This window comes from Stigmatopora nigra, chromosome 12 (genome assembly GCF_051989575.1).
Source record: "Stigmatopora nigra isolate UIUO_SnigA chromosome 12, RoL_Snig_1.1, whole genome shotgun sequence".
Classification (NCBI taxonomy): Eukaryota; Metazoa; Chordata; class Actinopteri; order Syngnathiformes; family Syngnathidae; genus Stigmatopora; species Stigmatopora nigra.
The window spans coordinates 3,877,314-3,893,615 of NC_135519.1; the positions used below are offsets into that span (position 1 = coordinate 3,877,314).

At 39.3% G+C, this 16,302-nt stretch overlaps 3 protein-coding genes across 4 annotated transcripts in view; 1 reads left to right on the forward strand and 2 right to left on the reverse strand.

Annotated features, from left to right (window-relative positions):
• Positions 1–7,432, reverse strand: part of mcm8 (minichromosome maintenance 8 homologous recombination repair factor) — a 244,565-nt gene extending 237,133 nt beyond the window's left edge. The window contains exons 1-2 of the mRNA XM_077729396.1: positions 7,268–7,432; positions 7,050–7,155 (exon numbers count right to left, since the gene is read on the reverse strand). The gene's annotated coding sequence lies outside the window, so the exon portion shown is untranslated. The remainder of the gene's footprint in view (positions 1–7,049; positions 7,156–7,267) is intronic.
• On the forward strand, positions 2,847–9,417 carry LOC144205199 (acetylcholine receptor subunit alpha-like). Its single transcript, XM_077729404.1, has 10 exons — positions 2,847–2,986; positions 5,921–6,063; positions 6,270–6,314; positions 6,479–6,588; positions 6,661–6,856; positions 6,921–7,158; positions 7,225–7,448; positions 7,521–7,635; positions 7,728–7,852; positions 7,937–9,417. The coding sequence occupies exons 1-10, from the start codon at positions 2,932–2,934 to the stop codon at positions 8,063–8,065; spliced, it is 1,380 nt and encodes a 459-aa protein (XP_077585530.1). The 5' UTR covers positions 2,847–2,931; the 3' UTR covers positions 8,066–9,417.
• lnpk (lunapark, ER junction formation factor) lies at positions 8,582–15,079 on the reverse strand. 2 transcript variants are annotated; one of them, XM_077729406.1, is made up of 15 exons: positions 14,350–15,079; positions 13,803–13,859; positions 13,427–13,468; positions 13,257–13,307; positions 13,035–13,171; positions 12,909–12,967; positions 12,794–12,834; positions 12,596–12,679; positions 12,462–12,513; positions 12,220–12,330; positions 11,816–11,890; positions 11,649–11,754; positions 11,408–11,478; positions 11,070–11,234; positions 8,582–10,493 (listed from the first exon to the last, which is right to left on the reverse strand). In XM_077729406.1, exons 2-15 carry the CDS (start codon positions 13,827–13,829, stop codon positions 10,300–10,302), a joined length of 1,215 nt encoding a protein of 404 aa, XP_077585532.1. In that variant the 5' UTR covers positions 13,830–13,859; positions 14,350–15,079; the 3' UTR covers positions 8,582–10,299. The 2 variants fall into 2 exon arrangements, with proteins under 2 accessions (XP_077585532.1, XP_077585531.1); XM_077729405.1 differs by having other exon boundaries at positions 11,816–11,896; positions 14,350–15,073.
• Between the last annotated feature and the right edge of the window lie 1,223 nt (positions 15,080–16,302).

Genomic DNA, 16,302 nt, shown 5'->3' on the forward strand with positions numbered 1-16,302 from the left:
TAAACAGTACTTAGATATCAAACAGCACATGGATATTAAACAGTACTTAGATAATTAAACTCTCTCTCTTAGATATTAAACTCTCTGACATGAATATAATTTTGAGAGCTGGCTTCAACAGTAAACTCTCTGTCACCATTTGACCGGCGACCAAAAGGGACCAAAAGATCGGCGACCAAAAGACCAGCGACTAGAATCTGAGAATGAGAGTTGTAATGCAGTAACTGCACATGAATTATATATATAACATAAAAAAGGAACGCAATGAACAAGCAGGACAACATTGCGATGACGTTGGAGAAACAAATGAAGCGTGTGGAAAAAGTACTGTGCTAAAACACAGGGGTAGGATAAGAATAAAGAATATAATGAGCTGCTTCAACTATTGACAAAAAAAATAGAAATAGTGACAAAGAATGCTGCTGTCATTCCAAGGCAAACGGAATATTGTCATAAAATGACATTGTGTCATGTGGGTGGCAAATGTGACAACTTTTCATTTGCTCTGACGCCTCCCCGAAAAAAATGCAATCAGTGGTAATATTCCAAAATGAGAGACAAGCTGATATTATCTTGTCTTTACAAAGAACAAGAGATGACAAGACAAAGCTGAATTTAGGCCTTCAGTCAATGACATGGTGATTAATGCTGCTGTTAAAATATAATCCTTTGAAAATGTGATGTATTTACATTGCCATTCAATTTGAGGGTCAGTAGCCGCAGTCAATTGAAACGTTCACATCATTCGCCAATAATTTAAGCAGCGCAGTTGACTTTTCTCGGCATATCTATAAAAAACACTCCAAGCACATGATGTATTTCAGCAAACGGTCCCAATGGAATCCCTTTTTCATCATCTTTTTCATCTCCATTGCTCTAATCCTCAGTGCTGTCGCATTTTAGTCATAATTACAGGAATCTGCATCTTGTGTGTAATCTAATTTCATGTACACAGCAGGAGATTTTCTCCTCCTCTTAACTACGGGGAGTGAAACCCTCGTGATGCACTGAAACGTCCTTTAAAATCCAAAACCTTCTGGGTCAAAACACATGAAAATCTCTTTTGTTGCAATCAACCAGCAGATTTTCATAATTTTACTCATTGGAGCAAAAAAAAAATGTAAAAACCACGGCTAAGGACGTCTAAAAAAGAGCCAGTTTACACCCCAAAACTTCCCAATCCCCTGAAGTTCAACCGTCAGCAGAGGCAAGTAAAAATGAACTTCCGACAAGATATGCATCTGCCGTGTCAGAGGGGGCCGCTGCTGCCAAGGAACAAAATGGACTGATATTATCAGCACTATATTACAAATGTATTGAAGGACTCAGAGGAACTATTCCAGGGCACAATGGGGAGAATTAAAATATGCGCATGGTATTATCGGTACAGATATTACAAGTCGGCCAACTCGGAGGGCAATGGAAATGTGATGCGAAACATTTCTATTTTGGAACAGGGATGGGGAAAGGAGCTATGATTCAGGTTTAAAGGCCAAAAAAAAAGTATTATGTTTCAATCCTGTTGACAGCCTAGATGTCCAATCACATTGACTGGGAGCAATCATTTCCTGGCCTCTCTCCCAGTCAAAATAGATTGGACGTCAGTTGCTATCAATGGCAAGCAGTATGTAGTCAAAATTGCGAGCTGCTTGATATATATGTGATGTATTGTTTGTGTGTGTATTTATTTATTTGTATTGATTGTTTGTATCAATGTTATGTGATTTAAGAGAGGAAAATCCATAGTGAAAGCACAGCTAGCACATTATGAAGTACTACAATACTTGAATGTGGAGTTGTTTTAGTGTGTTTTCAACAAAGTGTTTCACTGACATCTAGTGGCTTCAGATAGACGGTCAAAACTATTTTTTGAGTTGGGAGGGGTTTACGTTAATATATCGGGATTATTTAAATATAGCAAAATCATTGAAATCATACTGTTGTAGGGAAATCTATACATAAACACTATTGCAATTCAGGGCCCTTCACACTTTTCTTGCACGAAATAATAGAAGTATTCTGCCAGTACAAAAAAGTATAAATAGTGTAAGTCTTTTTTTAAAGTCAGCAGAAGTTTCCACTACTTAAAATGAAATTATTCAGGGGAGGTCACTTAACTTCCGAATTAAATAATTCATGTACTTTAAAATAAGTAAAACCAAATTCTTTCCCTGAACAAAAAATTCAAAAACGACTTGATAAAAATGCAAAGTGATTCAAAACCTATGAAGGAAAAAAAAAGTGGTGCAAATTGCATCATTGTGTCCGTCTATCACTTGAAATGAGCTGAACACTATTTTTACACAGCACATGCTGTAGAAAAGCAATGCAGTGAATCATTTGGGAAGTGCTCAGTTGTTCACTGTTCAATCTTAGTGCCACTGTGCAAGTGTGTGCGTGCATGTGTGCATGTGTACATGTGTACATGCCTTTCGTTCCTGCGGTGATGGCCCTCAGCTGTCCTTCCGTCTGCCCCCACGACTGCGCTATTCGTCTCTCCATTTGGAGTTTGTCCAGCCACAGTAGTCCTGTGTGTGACAAGGGGCCCATTAACCACAATGCAAAATAAGTCAAATTTACTATAAATGAGGAACATGTCCAAAATGTTTCAAGTTCAAACCAGATTCAAACGAGATTTGATCCAGAGTTGAATTTCTGTTGTTTTGAAATGGAGACCACACACACACACACATGCAAGCGCACACTCTCAGCTGTCTCCAAGTGTGCTGAGAGGTGTGGATGCTGTCCCGGTGGGTCGGCAGGGGGGCTTTAAAGGGGAGGAGGGGGTGGACTGGACTCGTGCCTTTCGAAACCAGAGCCTCTTTGCCGGCTTCTCGTGACTCGCCCTCAAAGCTAGCCTAGGACTCCCACTGCTGCTTTACTTGAAACGTCTCATCCTCGCTTCATTTACTGATAACGCCAAGTGGAGATATGAAGCTGACCAGGTTCTATAAGGAGCTCTTTTGGATCCTCTGCACAATTGCAGGTGAGTCCGGAATCAATTTGGATTGGATGTCCAATCGATTTGAATTGGGAGGGCTAACAGCATTTATAACAGTTAATCAAAATTTTTAATGAATGAAAACACCATCAATATGTTCCATTCCACTAAATGACATGGAAAATGTTTAAGTGCATATTATAATGAAGAAATGGCACTTTGTTATATTGTATGACAGTGTAAAGCCATTACTGGGTAGTGTAAACGTCATGAAAAACAACTAATGTTTACGAATTGGAAAACAGCAATAATTTCAGTATTTTCATATAATTTTAAGAATGCATGGCTATTATTACGACCAAGAATGGTTCGAATCCTCCATTTTAATTTCTCAGCATGTGCTTGACCAGGGTGGGGTTCAACCTGTTGTTTTCACACAAGTGAGTTCCCCCTCCTCATCGCCCTTGATTCCGTAAAAGTGACAAGTCCGCATTGTCAGCATTCTTGCCCACATTCATATTTGAGTCATTTCATCGGGGCAGCTGGTGTCATTTATCGCTCGCTGATTTATAAACCGGGAAAAGGCAGACATTTACATTCACTTTGGACAAGGACGCCAGGGCTCCCAATGAAACAAACAAGGGCTCAAGTCTAAAAGTTTCATAAGTGGACAAACAAATTCCATGTAATCCCAAGGTGAAGTTCATGACTACCTTTATAAATAAATAGAAATTTAAAAAAAACACATAACATATATATACATATGTGTATATACACACACATGTATATAGTTTTTAAATTTTTCTTTTTTAATCAGTACCTCTTTGTAAAGATTAGAATAAAAAATGAGATAATAAAACAGTTCTAACATGGAAATCATAGAAGATGGAGTTTGGATTCAGGGTGGCGAGTAATTAGGTTTTACAGATAGTAGTGGGTGTTAGTTAGGATCAAATGCATCTAAATATTTAACTGGGGAGAGTTTGTGTTGTGCCTAGAGGAGAGGTTTGGGTGTGGGTCATTAGGTTTAGTAGTAAATTGGGCCGCAGTTCAGAGTAAGGGTCGTTGGTGGTATAATAAGTTGGAGTTGGGTTCAAGCTAGACTTGGGATAATGCAATTAATGGTGATTGGCATCCAACTCATTTTAACTGGAAGGATTTACAATGATCATTTGAAGCCATTTCAGATCGAAAGCATTGGAAGTCTATTGCAGTGAACGTTAATTCAAAATCTAAATTGTACTCTTGTACTCTTGTATTATTACGCACTTCCCAGGTATAAATCAAGCTGGCAGTAAAGTCGAGCCCTTGTTCCCGGGTGTAATTAATAACATCCCCATTTTTTCGATTCAGTGAGTGGAGCCGGGCCGCATGACAAATGAACACCATGCGTTTCCTGCCACCAACGAGCAGATAAAGACGCCGTAAAAGTTGCTAAATCACCGGACGGCCTTTTTGTTTTATCGTCAGTCGGGTTCATGCCGAACAATATTTACTAGCCGGCCGTTACTAGTGCGTACATCAAAAGGGCAGAAGATGGCGAGTTGATAGTTCTCGGGTGACGTCAATATCGCCTAAGGTCCAATATTTCATCATAAACACATGCTAAAGCAAATTAATAATCTATTCAACTACTCTCAATTGCACAGATATTCGACCAAGCATGTCTGTTTGGGACTATAAAGGTTGTTTTATGCTTCAATAAAGTGGCACTGCTGTGTGATATTCTAAGCGGTCGGATGGTATTGACGCAATAAAGATTTTCAGCAGAAAAGATGTACAAAAAAGATTTTGCAGAATAAGCTCAGGCAAGCTTTTTCAAAAGACACAATGGAATTATCCGCGCAAGCAGGTCTTTTTTAGTCAGCCGAGGCGTCATTTGATGAACAAAAAGGTCGCGATGAGGCAATTTGATAACTTAGGAAATGCCTTTTGAGTCTTCTCATAGAGTAAAAAGTGAAATTCCAGGAATACTTTTAGGTGACACTGGGGAAAACACTGCATTTTGCAATTTCATTGTTGAATAATTTGGTTTAAAAACCACCAAGAAAATGGCAATAGAGTTTGTCGGACGTAACAATTTGACAACATCTCACTACCAGGAAGCGAAGCTCAGTGTTAGGAAAAAGACGCCATGTGTCGTTTGACTGGGGCACCGTCCGGAAACGTGAGTGGAATCAGTGTTTTGATCGACAGCTGCAAGTGCAAGCTGGATCCGCCCCCTTTTTCTATTTTGGTGGATGGTCGCATCAAAGGAAGTGGACGCCATGACAGACACAATAACAAGAAGCTCAGAAAACATTTAAGAGTAGAAAAAAAATGCTGCGTGTGTGAAGATGTTAATATTTTAGGTAGAGGTGTATAAGTGCACAAATATATGCATATGTGTTTATATTATAAAATGTCCGCCCTTTCTAATTCCAATGATGCCTAACGTCTTCTTCCAAATCTACTCACACACAAAGAGGTCAACTTCTAAGCCTAGCCGCTTGGCCAAGGCCTTCACACTTCCCACTCAACCTCTTAGCAGCCAGATTAAGTTCTCTTTCCCATGGCCCCGACACCGAATGCCGGCTGCTTGTTGATCCCGACCCAATGCGCCTGTACAGTCCTGCTTCTGCACTTTTGTCATCTGATAATCCACCCACTCTTCCTCTATGCCAAACCGTGGCGATCTCATAATGCCAGTCAAAATCCAAGCGAGAACAGGAACATTTATTTCGTATCTTCCCTATTTTTGCCACTTCTGGTATTTGACTGTACTCAAATATTGGTCAGGTCGAGCTCAACGTGTGCCCGAAATAACATTTGTGATGACAGTTTAAGATCGAGATGGATGTCTTGAACTTTCCTGGACGCAACTACTTACTGCCCACACTCTGAGAAATGAGAATCTTTTTTTGCATGTCTTTCTTAACGACACAAACATTAAATATTTCATTCAGAGGCCAAAATCACACATTGCCATTTGTGGTGCAGGTCAGGCCTGGTGCTCAGAGGACGAGACACGTCTGGTGAATCAATTGTTCACCGGCTATAACAAGGTGGTACGTCCTGTCAATCACTTTAGTGAAGCGGTGGTGGTCACTGTGGGATTGCAACTCATCCAGCTCATCAGTGTGGTAAGTAGGAAACTTCCAAGCTTAAGCCTTGCATTGCATGGTGCTAATATTTCGAGTATCCTTTCTAGCTGTTGCCTAAATCTGAAAAAATCTCATTAATGCCTTGTATTATGATACAAGGATTACAAATGTGAAACTAAGACTATCCATGGGAGCACAATACAGATTTTCAGAATAAAGGATTTTTTTTCTTGTACATCTTTCAGGATGAAGTCAATCAGATTGTGACCAGTAATGTTCGTCTCAGACAAGTAAGACACTTTTTACTGTTGATTCACATATCTTCTCTTTTGAGCCAATGCTAGTTAGCATTTCAGACCAAATCCTACCTTTAACTGGCCAAAATCACCAAGAAACATAGCCACCATGAACTAAAAAATAAAAAAATCACTCTCCAACTGTTTCTAAATTGCAGCAATGGACAGATGTGAACCTGAAGTGGAACCCTGACGAATATAGTGGCATCAGAAAGATCCGAATCCCATCCACAGATATTTGGAAGCCCGACTTAGTGCTTTACAACAAGTAAATATATTCTCGAGAAACATCTTTCGTCATGCTTTCCTTCTCAAATCTCCTTTCTGTCATCTTCCCTAGTGCCGATGGCGACTTTGCCATCATCCATGAAACCAAAGTGCTTCTGGAACACACCGGCCAAATTACATGGAACCCACCCGCCATCTTCAAGAGCTACTGCGAGATTATAGTCTTGCATTTCCCCTTCGACTTGCAGAACTGCAGCATGAAGCTCGGGACATGGACATACGACGGCCTACTGGTCGTCATTAACCAGGTCAGTTCATACGACTGAGTTGGTTCCTGAAAAATCCTCATCCTACATTTTTGCACGCTTGTAGGACAGCGACCGTCCTGACCTGAGCAACTTCATGGAGTCTGGAGAGTGGGTTTTAAAGGACTACAGAAGCTGGAAACACTGGGTCTACTACACGTGTTGCCCCGAGACACCCTACCTAGACATCACTTACCACTTTCTGATGCTTCGACTCCCCCTCTACTTTATTGTCAACGTCATCATCCCGTGCATGCTCTTCTCCTTCCTGACAGGCCTTGTCTTTTATCTGCCTACAGACTCTGGTATGGGATTAAAAAAAATACATATTTAAAGGGATCACCTAAAAATGTCCATTTGTGTCTCCACAGGTGAAAAAATGACCTTGTCCATCTCAGTTTTGCTGTCTCTCACCGTGTTTTTGCTGGTCATCGTGGAACTTATTCCATCCACATCGAGCGCAGTGCCGCTCATTGGGAAGTACATGCTGTTCACCATGGTCTTTGTCATCGCCTCCATCATCATCACCGTCATTGTCATCAATACGCATCATCGCTCCCCTAGCACGCACACCATGCCCGCCTGGATTAGAAAGGTACGTAAGAAGAATTGGTTAGGGTTTCAAAGAAGTTGAATCAGCTAAACTCGGACATGTGTTTCTCTTCAGGTTTTCATTGAAAAAATCCCCAACATGATGTTCTTCTCCACCATGAAACGCCCCAGTCAGGAAATCCGGCAAAAGAGATTGTTTCCCACCGACATGGACATCTCCGACATCTCAGGTTCTGACACAAACGAGGGATTTTTATTTTTTAAATGGGAAAACGCAAATATGTTAAAAGTATAAAACTGATGTGACCCTCATGTCGCCCAGGCAACCCGACACCCACCAGTGTCCCCTACCAGTCCCCCATCATTAAGAACCCAGATGTCCGTAGTGCCATTGAAGGTGTCAAATTCATCGCAGAAACAATGAGATCGGACGAAGAGTCTAACAATGTAAGAAAAATAAGGAACCCTTCCAAAACCCTATCCTTGCAATCCTGCTATATGGATTAAGATAAACATTTTCTTCTGTTTCAGGCGGCAGAGGAGTGGAAATTTGTAGCCATGGTTCTGGATCACATCTTGCTGTGTGTCTTCATGGCTGTGTGTATCATTGGCACATTGGCTGTATTCGCTGGTCGACTCATTGAACTCAACACACTGTGAAGGAGGGAGGACATAAAGGGTGATCTTTCATTCAAAGTGGACGAATTGGGAGGTTGGAAGATGAAGGTGCTGAAGTAGTGGAGTAAAGAGAAATCTGTTTATCCAAAAAAAAGGTAAAAGCAGTGCTGTCTAACTAAAAAAGCAATGGAGGTACACATTGGGGACCTCAGCTCGAAATGTTAACGGCTAATGACGCGTCTTGCGTTCTACATTGGTCATACTTGAAGCAGTCTTTTATTTTGTTAATGATTCTGGTTCATTTTCTTCTTGTCAGAGCAATTATACAAATGAGCAATAAGAGATTTGGGAGTGGATATCATTTTTGTTCACATTGTTATTTGAAGCTATTATTTGTTTTTTTCATTTTGTTTTGGTCATTGATATTCATGATGCATTTCATGTATGTATATATATTTCGTATATATGATGATTTGGTTGAATTTGTCTAATCCCTAACTGTGGGGTTAATATATTTCCAAGCACAATGCAGGCAGAAACCAAACTTAAAAACTAGTCTTCCACTTCCACTGCAGCTTTTATTTGCAGGAGATCACACATTGTGGTACAGTGAAAATCTCATGTCTAATGTCATCCTACAGACAGAAAAACAACTTTTTGTTGCGTTTGAGAGAGTGGGAAAAATCACATGGCATTTTTCATTGGGCACAGAGATTGTGCACATTAGCCACTTTAAGACATACATTTTTTTAATTATCTAGAGCAGTGATCCATAAGCCTTTTAGAGCATTTGCAACCTTAAAAAAACTATAGTCGATATTTAAGCCGCTGAAACAAAGCAGAAAATACTAGAAACATATTTTCCTATAACATTGTACTAAACTGAACTAAATTGTGACGTTTGATTTGTGCTTCAGGGGAATGTTTTAGAAGAAGATAATATCAATTTCTGGGACTCACCAAATGAAAATCATGTATTTCTAGCCTGTTATGTCCAATTAGTATCAAGTAATGTACATATTTTAAAAAATAAGTCATATTTTTCCTCTTGTTAAATTTGCAGGAAAAATGAAGTCTTATATGGCACAAAAAAAAAGTGTCTTCTGCTAAAAACTAAATGTGAAAAGTTTGGAAATATTTGTGGCAATGTGATTTTGTATGTTTTGTGCCATTTAAACTGGCAAAATGGAAAAAATGGTGTTTTAATAATGACCGAGGAACAATTGAATGAAAGAATTATGGCGGCTTTGTTGTTGAATATTTCCAGCAACGTAATTGATTGTGCAGCCATCTTTGATTCGATTTTGTTCAGTTTGCCAATGAAGTTCATATTGAGCTCGCAAAATTATTCTTTTTTTTATATATATATATATTTTCAGTTGTGTGTATCTGGAGTTGCAAATAAACTGGTACTGTATTTCATTAATAAATTTACTAATGGTTCTACTGAGAAAATATGATAGCTGAAAGTTTTATTTTAGCAGCCACAGCGTCTTAAAAACAATCATTGTCATACATTTAATCTAAAGTAAACACTAAACTTGACTCTAACAATCTAAATAATAATTCATGATTGAATATCTCCAAAAATTTGGGAAAATGGAGATTTTCCAATTGAGTTTTTAACTTTAAATAAAAGTGTTTTTGACACATTTGAGCCTGTAAATAAGGAAAAATGAACCCGTTTTAAAAGCAAGTACCTCATCTTTTGCCATTTTCAAAAGAGTGCAGCAAACAATGTGCATCCAAACATTTGACGGCAAAATAAACACGAAGTCAGTGCAAATATTTGACTTTTGGCAAACATTTTTTTTTTAAAGTCAGGTACAATTGCAATCAATGTTTTGTCACTAAATATAACACAATAGTAAACACCAATAGTAAACAAGCTAGCTGACAAAAACATCAGCTATTTTGAGGGCAAAAACAACAGAAAAAGACGATGACAAACACTTAAAATTGATGCTAGAAGACCAAAGATTGAAATTATACCCTAAGATAAGTGATTACCCCATTGAAGGGAGTTTTAATGTTTTAACCAAGGAGAGGTAAAGTTTTGTGCGTAAGGACCACAAAATTACCAATAATGATAATCTTACAGTACCCTTGGTTTGAAGATGGAGTCTTAACTTACTGAATACAACTTAACCATAAAAGCTTGCCTTTAAAAAGCAGGTCATGCATGAACGACTTTAAATATCAGAAATAAATACTGTATGAGCACAAATAGTGTGTGTGATGGCGAGTGCAAACACCTGTTTTTTTGCCCCAAACGGCTACGAGAGCTGAGGCGGAGGAGTTGAAGAGCCTTTGTTTTCCTCGTTTTCATCATCCTCTTCCTCTATTGCCTTTTCCTGGCCCAGCTCTTCTATCTCTCCCTCCTCCTCTTCTTCAGTTTTCTCCTTTAAATGGTTCTCTGCATCTTCAATTACAGCATGAGCTCGGACGAATTCGTCCGTTTCTCGTTCATCTGAGAAGATTCAGAGAGTTCGGTGAAGAAAGAGGAAGTACGGGGTGATAATGAGAATGAGGCATGCCAGATTCGTGAAAAAAAAATAGTTACAGAACATGCTTTTCTGTGAGCCAGCTGGAAAAGTCATTGGTGGATTCAGCTTAGATTCTGATTCTGATCTGAATTCAAACAGCAATACTTTACAAGAATCTGTCAGATGTAATGATCCACTTCTAAATTCAAATGTGATTGTGTTAATGGCGTGATTAGTGCATAAGTCTAACAGGTCATAAATCAAATTGAAGTGAAAGCAATTAAGAGGGAGTGGAAAGGACAAGGGGAGCTAAGGAGGAGCAACCTGGACTCTGCAGGGCTCGACTTTGAGGGTTCTGCTGGATGGGGAAACTGTGGACCAAGCTCCAAGGTGCCTTGGCTAGAGGCAAGATCACATTGTTTTCATTTGACGCTTGCTAATATTTGGGTCTTATTATAGAAGCATGCAAGATAAGGAGAAATTGGAGGTTGATGATGAAGGGAGGAGAATATTTATGGAAAAAAATACAAAGAAGAAATAAGAATGTAGTGGCTATTTACCTCCAGAGGGCGGGGCACTCTCCTCTGTTTCGGTGATGGAGCATTTTTCACGGGACGGCGACTCGGCGCGCAGCCTTTTCTCGTAGTTGAACTCCGGCAACCTGGGAGCCTGAGGACGCGTTTTGCGGGCTGGATTCAGGAAATAGCAATATGCACAGCGGAAGGCTAGAGGGAGAAAAGATCAAAACACCAAAAAGAGCCAATTGGTTGAGAGGCACATTTACTCAAACGTCCAGAGGAGCTGGCACCAAACGACCACTGTCAGCTACCACAGACAATGGCAGCCAGTGAGGCAATACTCACCAAGTACCATGTAAACGTGTGCTTTTTTTCCTTACCCAGGTATTGAAACTCTTCCTTGAGGGCCATGCCGTTGTGGGAAAAGCACTGCTGACAGATTAGGGCGTATCTAAAAAGAGCAAAGATTAAAAAAGGGATTCAGAAAAATGACTAAAAAGCACCCCCATGTGGACAGCCTGCTGACTGCTGGTGTAGATTTAAAGGTGGAACTCGATTATACTACTCAATTCTCTATTTGCATTTTCCTCACTGTTCACTAAAAGTGTTATCGGTAAATACCTGTTCTGTGGTCCATCTCCCACCAGGTATTCGACCACTCGGTCCAAAGCCCCCCTCTCTCTAGGCAGAATGGGTCTCGCCATCGGAGGACCAGGAGGATGTAGACCTGGACATCATCACATGCGATCAACCTAAAATTCTTGACTTTAAAAGTCATTTCATCTTACCTACACCTGGAATAGGGCTGCTGAAGGTCCTGGCTACTCCCCCTTGGTAGACAGCAGCTCTTTCGGGTGGTCCACCTGGAGCTTAGAGGATACAAAAACTACATAAAGTAATCCTTCGATTATCTCAGTTCTTGTAGACCAGACATGGCCATGATAAACCAAAAACGCAATGTGGTTACTGTGACTTTTGTGGATTTTCACATTTTTATGAACTTACAAAAAAGAAATTAATAAAAGAACAAAATTTCCCCCAGATAAAAATCTGCAATATAGTGAAACTGCATAAATTGAAGCTGCGATATTCGAGGGATTACTGTACAATGTAAGCAAATATCTTCAGTACTTTTTCACCTTTTGTTAGTTGACACCCTTACAAAAATATCCATTTGATTCTGTTGACTCACCTACGGGGGTAAGCCTGGGGTCCGGAATGGGTCGGCCATCAGGTGGACTAGTCATCATCATGGGGCCAGGGGTTCCTGGTGATCTCATGGGCACGCCACGTTGCCGAACCTCTGAGAATAATATGTGATGTAGAAAAATTAGATGCTAGTTTCCTCATGGAAAGCAGTAGGTAAAACAAAGAAAAAGCGAAAGAAATTATATGTGTGTGTATATTTGTGTAAAATACTTGAGTGGAAGCTACCTTGTCCAGGTTTGGGAGTGACCGGAGGTCGTACTGGGGTTGACTCCAGCTCCTATGAATTAGAAATAAATTCAAGAAAAATAAGATTGAGCATTCAAATGCAATTCAAATAGGTTTTGGGGAAGGGCACTCACGGCCTTCTTCTTTGCTTCTGGGTCGAAACGTTCCAGGATGATTTTGGCATTTTTGTAAGTTTCCTTCTCCATCACTTCTTCTAGCTGGAAAAATGCAAGAAAACAGGAAACTTCAATTCCACACAGGATTAGTATTTTTTTTTTTTTTAAGCCATGATCATTTGTTTCTGCCAGCCCTAGTAACAGACACAAACTTACTATCTTTTTTTTGGAAACCTTTAATTCTTCCAGGAGGTCACCTGAAAAACAATAATAGAAAGACATGTCTTGTACTCAAAGATATTCTGGAAAAGTCACTCTAAGATTTACTTACTGTTCCTCTCAGTACGTTTGGAGAAAATAAGAATCAGCAACTTCCGGATAAACCAAACCCTGGCAGCGAGACAAATGTTAATTACAAATGATAAAATATGCATGATTTGTTTTTATATTTACTCACAGTGCAGGGTAGGCAAAGAAAGGTAGAGCCATGGCTAATCTGTTAAGCCACTGGTCAGGCAGGTAGAGGCAGTAGACCAGCAGGCATGTTAACAGGTAGAAGACTGATGAATAGATTAGCAGCCGGCCCACCCATAACTACACATAGAAGCACATTAATTAATGATGTTAGAGAAACAAAAGGTAGTATATAGTTTTATCTTTAAGGGTAGTTTTTTTCTACCTTTTGTAGTCGTTGGTTTTTGGCTCGGAATTCTTCAAGATCCTTTATTTCCTACAAGAAAAGGCGGTTAATAATCTTTTTGATTAGATTATACTTTATTGACATGTTCAAGACCGATCTGGTTTAAATTGTACGTCTATCAATAATAATTGATTGTTGATGATAAGCACCTTGTCCAAGCTTTCCAGCTGCTCCACTGTGGTTGGTTTTGTCTGCATGTAATAATACAAGAATGCATTAGAAAGCACTGTGATTTATTATAGGTTTATTCCTTATAATTACAACTTCAGTTACTTGTAATGTCAAGTTTTTTCATGTAAAAATGTAAATCTATTCTTGAGAACACGTACAAAGTACATATTTTCCGTACTAACATAACTAAAGAATAAATGTTCAATCTTATTTTTGATTGAAATTTTGATTTACAACAAATTTGCATATTGATGTTAGGCATTTTAGCTGTAGCTGGAAAACCAACTATTGACAACTAGTATCTGGTGTAAAGCTTTAAGATACATTGGATCTTTATCTAAAACATTTACTCACCTTCCATCGTGAGATTATAGTCCCCATGATGCCTTTTCTTTGATTTTTGTGGGCTCACTGTAGTACAGGAAAAAGGCCTGTTAGAACTTGTTGCAATACATTTATTGTGTAATCAGCATTCAGCAGAATCATGCACACTTCTTATGTATTCAAACCAGCCCTAATTTGCCCCTGACGTCACTGAAAAAAGATGAATACAATGAGCTGTTTTGTTGTGTGTTTGAAATGAGTTAATCTCAAGATCCATGCACAAAACTATAAATCTGTTAAGCAATATGGAATGTTCAGATCTGTGTCAAATTCGTCGATCCACGAAGATCTCCAGGTTTTCACTCTATAATCTTGTATTCCAATGACACAGATGACCTAAATTAGCTTTTGGCTAAACCCCAGGGCTGTTTTATTCATATAAAAACACCCAGATTACCATCCGCACACTTCAAATCAAAACTCTTGTTTGCTTATTGTAGCATTTTAGCTTCCACAACAACAGTCATGCAGGCAAGAAGGGGAGTGATCTGAAACAGCTATAAATGTATTTACTCACATTGTCAGCGCTGCAACTAGTGATGCATTTCGTAGATCGCCATGAAAAGCAAAAAGTAGACTTTGTGAGCTTTTGTTTGGCGTGGCAAGTGGATTTGTCGGCGCGTAACGATGACGATTCAGCAAATAGGAGGGGTTGAAACGGACTAACCCAGACTCCTTTGTGTTGTAGTTTTATTCCTTCCTAAACAGGCTTTCTAACCACATGCGTCGTTTGTTGACATTAATTCTATATGTATAGATTATTAATCACACATATCGATGGTAAATATGAAGATCAGTCCTATAGTTTTGTTTTTAAATGACTGAACAGTTTGGCGGCGGCGCGAAATGATGACCTAAAGAAAATGACGCTCTTCAGATTGCGAGATGTGTAATGCTTGCTATAAACTAAAGAGAATTATAGACATCTGAATGTTTGGATAGAAATCGTTATACATTGCTCAATTTTATGGTGTTATGTCTATCAAGGACCCCTTTTGTTACTTGTTAAAGATTTCAAAAACAAACGCGCTTTGTCAAACGCAATCGTTTTCATTTTCGTCAAATGTGGAATCATAACGTAAACCCTTTCATCGCTAGCTGGCGCTATTTGACTATTTCAATCGCTATAGAATAAGGAACATCATCATCTGATTTCAAAATTCATCATAACTTCATGACCGCAGGCGATTCCATACAGCACGTCCATGAGCGTATTTCACCCACTAATGGGGGCGTGGCAACGCGTTTCATTGTCTTGGGATATTAAAATTCATAGCAGAACCACCATCTTCCATAAAGCCGATATAATAGTGCATCCTCCCGGGTGTTTTTGGTGTTAAAGTGACACCGCTTTGCTAGCAAATCATCCCCCAAAAGACACTAATTGATGCCATACACGCACACTCGCATGCACGCGCGCGCACGCACTCACGACGTGGCGTTTGTACAATATGTGGAATCTGATCATGAGTGAAAGCGCGCATGTATGACGATACGCGTGGCCTTCAGCTCTTTAACGACGACTACACGCTCAAGAGTTATAGACGTCATAAAAAAGAAAAGCCTCAAACACTCACACGCGGCTGTGTTGCATCAAATTCACCTAAACCAAACGACGACTTGTTTTAATTCCCTTAACACACTAGCACACACACACACTAGCACACACACACACACACACACACACACACACACACACACACACACACACACACACACACACACACACTATGCAGTAGACCTCAATCCGGATGCAAATCAGCATATATTTGCACATAACTATTACGCATGTAAAAATATGCGTGCGAATCCTCATTATTTCAGCAAAGACATTAAGGTGCACGCCTCCCTAGCTGCCCTTTATGGTCCTTGTAGTCGCTGAATTAAGAGCAGCTCGCCGTAAAGACATATTTTACACCCGACAACATCCATGGACACTTTGGCTCTCATTTGCATGCATGGACGAGTCTGTGTGATGAAAAAACGTGCAGGGATATTAAGAAATGTAATAAGAAGAGATTATACATATATATATGTATGTACAGCAATCTGGATTTGGAAAAAACATGTATACACACAACTGAAATTCGACTCCTGTGTATCCTTTATATTTTTTTTACATTATAAATCACATTATTAATTCAGGGATGATCGCAGTGATGCCTGTAGGCATCATACAGCCTCCAATTAAGGACTATGCAACCCTGTAGGCCTTTTCTGATCACCAGTAAATGGGATTTAGGGAATGGTGTAAAAATTATCATTTAAAATGGGAAAGGATACAGTTGTTTTCAAAATTGTTTAATCCCCACATCTTAAATGAGATCAAATCGAGACTTGTTAGATGAAAAATATGAACATATTTCACTTAAATCATGTTGTATCTGTTAAATAAATAGCATCATTGGTTGAATCCATCATATAATTTACCAAACATACCAAATCTATCATGCAAATGAATGTTTTGCCC